This window comes from Formica exsecta, unplaced genomic scaffold (assembly GCF_003651465.1).
Source record: "Formica exsecta isolate Colony F162 unplaced genomic scaffold, ASM365146v1 scaffold221, whole genome shotgun sequence".
Taxonomy (NCBI): domain Eukaryota; kingdom Metazoa; phylum Arthropoda; class Insecta; order Hymenoptera; family Formicidae; genus Formica; species Formica exsecta.
The window spans coordinates 71404-77082 of record NW_021849508.1 but is presented as its reverse complement, the minus strand read 5'-3'; the positions used below and the strand labels follow the sequence as shown (position 1 = coordinate 77082).

Here is a 5679-nt window from a genome sequence, read left to right as displayed (position 1 = left end):
TCCGTTTGCAGTCGGACTTATACGGACGCATTTCCCGCACATACGAGAACTTGCAGATCTACTAGACTCCCGGTCGCGCCGCGAATGGGAGACCACGATCAGCGACACGATGGAACCGCCGTCGTACGCGTAGCTGATCCAGTTTTTAGACCGACGGCTGCACACGCTCGAGTCGTTGCCGCCGAGTAAAACGGAGTTGAGTCCCGCAAAGCCGGTCGCGAGCTCCGCGCGTCCGCCGCGCGTTCTTTACGCCCGGAAGCCGGAGAGCAAGCGCGGGCGGTGTACCATGTGCCACGAAGAGCACTATATCATGTTCTGTGACGCGTTCAGAGCAAAGACGGCGTCGGAGAGAAGAAAGCACATCGAAGCCAACCAGCTGTGCTTCAACTGCCTCGAGAGGCACAAAGCTAGCGAGTGCTCGTCCAAGAAGACGTGCTCGTCGTGCGGCGAACGTCATCATTCGCTCCTCCACCACGCGGGCAACACCTCCGAGGTCGCAAGATCGTCACTCTCAGCGAACCGAAGCGCGAGAGCCGCACCGGCGGTGCTTCTCGCGACTGCGCGCGTTCGGGTGGCCGACAAGTTCGGAGTCCTGCATGCCGTACGCGCCTTGGTAGATCAGGGTTCCGAGATCTCACTCGTGGCAGAATCGCTCGCGCAGCGTCTGCAGCTAGCACGCGCACCTACTTCCATCGCCATCGTCGGCGTTGGCGGACGATCAACGGGCGCTCGGGGCCAGGTTGAGCTCGCGCTCTCGCCGCTGCGGGACGGCCCGCCCTTGCGAGTCTCGGCCTTCATCCTGGACCGACTGACGACGACCAGCGGCGGCCTCCGCGCAGACCGGCACTCCTGGCGGCACCTCGACAACCTGGAACTGGCCGACCCGGGCTTCTTCGCCGCCGACCCCGTGGAGCTTCTCCTCGGCGCTGACGTCTGCGCGGACATCCTCCAGCCAGGTCTCCGCCGCGGAGGACGCCAGCAACCTGTGGCACAAAGGACGACGTTAGGATGGATACTATCGGGCGCTGTCGGCGCCTCGACCGCCGAGCGGACCGCCCGCACCTACCACTGCAGCGGAGACGACGGCCTCCACTCCCTGGTGCAGCAGTTCTGGCAGCAGGAGGTAGCGGACGCCACCGCAGCGCCACTCACCGCCGACGAGACGGAAGCCGAAGAACACTTTGCCCAGACGCACTCGCGAGACGTAAGCGGCCGCTTCGTGGTCCGTCTTTTGATCACTCCGCCGCTGCCAGACCTCACGGGGACGAAGTTCGCTGCCGCCCGCCTGCTCGGGCAAATGGAGCGGAGATTCACCCGTGACGACCAGTTGCGACGCCTGTACTCTGCCTTCATGCAGGAGTACGAGGACCTGGGGCATATGTCCCCCGCTCGGCCGGGCACAGCAATGCCCTCCGAGTGCTTCTTGCCTCACCACGGCGTGATGCGCAAGACAAGCTCCTCAGCCAAGATCCGGGTCGTATTCAACGGCTCGTCGACCGTGGCATCTGGCGCGTGCCTCAACCAGCACCTCAAGGTGGGGCCAAACCTCCTGCCCGCCTTGGACGACGTGCTGCTGCGGTGGCGCGTGCACCGATTCGTACTGGCGAGCGACATCGAGAAGATGTATCGCAAGATACTCGTCGCTCCTGAAGACCGCCACCTGCAAAAGATTCTCTGGCGTCACGGTGACAACACGACTCCGAAGGAATACGAGTTGAACACGGTCACTTACGGCCTGGCATGCGCCCCGTTCTTGGCCATCCGCTCCCTTCGGCAGCTCACCAGCGACGAGGAGGCCCTCTTCCCCCAGGGATCAGCGGTTCTGCGCCGAGACGTCTACGTGAACGGCATCCTCACGGGCGCACCCACCATCGAGGAAGCCATGGACCTCCAGCGGCAACTAACGGAGCTGTGCACGGCGGGCGGGTTCCCGTTGAGGAAATGGTCGGCGAACGACCCCCCGCCTGCTGGATCACATCCCGGCGGAGCACCGGACTCAGCGCGACCGACTGTCCTGGACTCCACAGGAGAGTCATGCCACTCTCGGCCTCCAGTGGCACCCGGGCATCGACTGCTTCTCCTTCTCCACCAGGTCCATCGCAGTTCCAGCGTTCACGAAGCGGTCCGTCCTTTCGCTGACGGCCCGCCTATTCGACCCGCTGGGCTGGCTGGCACCGACCGTAATCTGGGCGAAGATCCGGTTCCAGTTCACCTGGCTGAAGGGCTTGGACTGGGACGCGCCACTGAGCAGCGCCGACGCAAAACTATGGAGCGAGTTCGCCGACAATCTCCCGAGACTGGAGGAGATCCGCGTCCCGCGGCACATGCTCCTCAGCGCAGCACAATCGCGAGTCGAGCTGCATGAATTCGCGGACGCGTCCGAGCGGGCCTACGCCGCCGTCGTTTATGCGCGGACGGAGACCTGCAACAGATTAATAAGCATTTCAATAATTTCAGCCAAAACTAAGGTAGCACCATTGAAGACCGTGACTCTACCTCGCTTGGAGCTCTGCGCGGCTTCTCTGCTCACGCGGCTGGTGGCGCGCGTGCCGCGGGTTCTCGGTGCCGAGGACGCGGCCGTGCACCTGTGGTCCGACTCGACCGTCGCCCTGGGCTGGATCCGCGGCCACCCGTCACGCTGAAAGACGTACGTCGCCAACCGGGTCGCCGACGTCCAGACTGCACTGCCTGGGGCCCAATGGCACTACCTCCCGGGGACGGAAAATCCCGCCGACTGCGCATCGCGAGACATCTCCCCGACCGAGCTAGTCAACCACCCGCTCTGGTGGAAGGAACCACCCTGGCTGAAGGAGGACCAGACGCCACATCAGATGAGCACCAGTCGACGGACACCCTATCGGCCTCCGAGTGCGACGAAGCTCGCCAGTCTTGGATCCGGGTGGTGAAGGCTGAAACATACCACGCAGAATTAAAAGCGCTCGCGCGGGGAGCCCCGCTATCCAACCGAAGCACCATTAACAAACTTACCCCATTCGTAGATCATCGAGGAGTCCTCAGGGTGGGCGGACGCATCAAGCACGCCCTCTTGGCTTACGACGAGCGACATCCGGTGATCCTGCCAGGCTCGTCGCACTTCACACGGCTCATCATCGAAGCCTGTCACCGGCGAACACTGCACGGCGGCGTGCAGCTTACCCTCGGGTCCATCCGACAGCAGTATTGGATACCCCGAGGGCGACAGCTGGTCAAAGAGGTGATCCGACGGTGCGTCACCTGCGTCCGATGGCGGGCGGCCTCGCAGCAGCAGATCATGGGAGATCTGCCGCGCCTCCGAGTCACTCCGGCAAGGCCGTTGATGAGGGAGGCATTCTTGGCCGCCCTGCGGCGATTCAAGCACGGCGGGGGCTCTGTCGCAGCCTGCATAGCGACTGCGGCACTAACTTCGTCGGGGCCGACGCCCAACTTCGAGCGTTATTCACCGCCAGCAGCCCGGAGCAGCGGAAAATCGCCGACCAGATGGCCAATGAGAGCATAAGGTGGTGCTTCAACCCACCGGCAGCACCCCACTTCGGCGGACTCTGGGAAGCGGCGGTGAAGTCCTTCAAACATCACCTCAGGAGAGTGCTAGGAGAATCGACACTCACCTATGAGGAGATGAGCACTCTCCTTGCGCAAATCGAGGCCTGTCTCAACTCCAGGCCGCTGCAGGCGATGTCCGACGACCCTGACGACTTGGCGGCATTGACTCCGGGGCACTTCCTCGTGGGAGCAGCGCTCAACGCCATCCCAGAGGCCAGCTCCCTGGACGTGCCGCTCGGCCGCCTCTCACGCTGGCAACTGCTCCAGAGGATGCGCGACCACTTCTGGGACAGGTGGTCGCAGGAATACCTCCACACACTGCTCCAACGACCCAAATGGTGGGCCACCAACGAGGAAGTGCGCGTCGGGCGACTCTGCCTCATCCGGAGCGACAACGCGCCGCCGACACGATGGCCTCTCGCCCGGATCGCGAGCGTACACCCGGGAGCCGACGGGCGGATCCGTGTGGTCACCCTCCGCACCGCGTCATCCGAACTGACGCGCCCGATCGCGAAGATCGTCCTCCTGCCGGAAAGCCGCTCCGACGAGCGGGAGAACGAGCCCGCACACCGCGTGTAACGGGTCCGCCGCCGGGCTGCAAAAAAAAACACATCTCGGTGTTAATAAATTTTCCGCGAACACCAAGAGAACATAATACTATCTCAGAATTCGCGTGGATTCGTACCTTTGATCTGAATGCTTGACAATTTTTTTACAAGATGCGTTGTTATTTACAATTTATGCGATTTATAGGAACTATAGCACTGCGCACAAAGATGCAACAAAATTATATATAAATTAATTTTTTATACGATTTTCTGTTAAATCTCCTTGTAAAACATGTGTGCTGTAAAAACAATCGATGCAATATTTACTCATCGCTGGAGTTTAAATGTTCGAAATTAAGAATTTGTAACTTAATTGCATTTTCAAAAAATTCTTTATTTTTTCGATTAATTTTAATCTAGAAACTATTTGTGCTACGGGAATCAAAAATTACCTGGCATTCTTTGTAGCCTCTCGCAGCGTCGATCAGCTGTGCCGTTTCAGCTCGCGCTCCCGCGTCTCGCCCCCCGCGTCCACGCGCCAGGAGTGGAATTCGGCGTCACGCAGATCACGTAAGGCTAGGCGAGCCCCGCGCTGCTTCTCCTGCGCATATATTATAGGTAAATTTAAATAATTTAATTTATAAAATTAAAGATTTTATTTATATGGAAGTTAATTTCTGTTTTATATTTTAAGCAGATAATAACAAACGATTTTCACTTATTCGGATAAAAATTGTCCGAATAAATTAAAATCGGATATTATCTACCCGATTTTCCAAAAATCAGTTCAATATCTGAATTTTCTGGTACGGGAATCGTATTAGAAATTAAACTGATGAAAATAATTACAATGTTATTAGCCGCATTTTGCAAGCTTGTATACGCTCATGACAAAAACTTGAATACGGGTATAGATAGTGAATAGCGCACCGCATAGCAGTAAGCAAATAAACTATAATTCCAATATTAGTTACAAAAGGACTTTATTTGAACGATCATAGGACGTCTTCAAAATTTCGTCTTTGGCTAGTCTAAAAAATGAGATCTTTTAAATGTCAATTATTAGTCGTCGACATTATAGATCAAAAATAGACGTCATTATGTTGTCTTTGGACGTTACTCTGGTATTTGGGCTGGTACATTACATGTTACTTCTATGTACGTTTACACGGCAACGTTACCCAGTAAACACAAAGTAACAGTAATATAACATCAATGTTATAATTTCCCACTCAACAATGTAACTGCAATATAACATGCCTTGTACGTAACAGTTACATTGTTGAGTGGGAAATTATAACATTAATGTAATGTTACTGTTACTTTGTGTTTACTGGGTAATCTGGTTTAGTAACAATCGTAGTTATAACTCTTTAAAAGTGATGTCCGTTTACACGCATGGATTTATTTCATCAGTTTCCCTTAGTAAAGTGAGTTATAATTTGTAGCATTGTTGCCAATTTAAAGCAATGAAAATTAGCTGAATTGGGGTCCGGATTTATAAATAAAGCACAAAGTGACAACAACAAAGCACGAAACTGGCGCGGCCTTTCAGCCCGCGCTTTTTCGATCGGAGAGGGACCCGGCGGAC

At 56.0% G+C, this 5679-nt stretch overlaps 2 protein-coding genes across 2 annotated transcripts; both read left to right on the top strand.

Moving 5' to 3' along the window:
- The first annotated feature begins 286 nt into the window (after positions 1–286).
- On the top strand, positions 287–2365 carry LOC115235401. The gene has a single exon (XM_029807175.1). The coding sequence runs from the start codon at positions 287–289 to the stop codon at positions 2363–2365; it is 2079 nt and encodes a 692-aa protein (XP_029663035.1).
- Positions 2366–3243: 878 nt separating this feature from the next.
- Positions 3244–4119, top strand: LOC115235400. The gene has a single exon (XM_029807174.1). The coding sequence runs from the start codon at positions 3244–3246 to the stop codon at positions 4117–4119; it is 876 nt and encodes a 291-aa protein (XP_029663034.1).
- The last annotated feature ends 1560 nt before the right edge of the window (positions 4120–5679 follow it).

Coding starts and splice junctions, on each gene's coding strand:
- LOC115235400 (XM_029807174.1), top strand. CDS start 3,244: ATGGCGGGCGGCCTCGCAGCAGCAGATCATGGGAGATCTGCCGCGCCT.
- LOC115235401 (XM_029807175.1), top strand. CDS start 287: ATGTGCCACGAAGAGCACTATATCATGTTCTGTGACGCGTTCAGAGCA.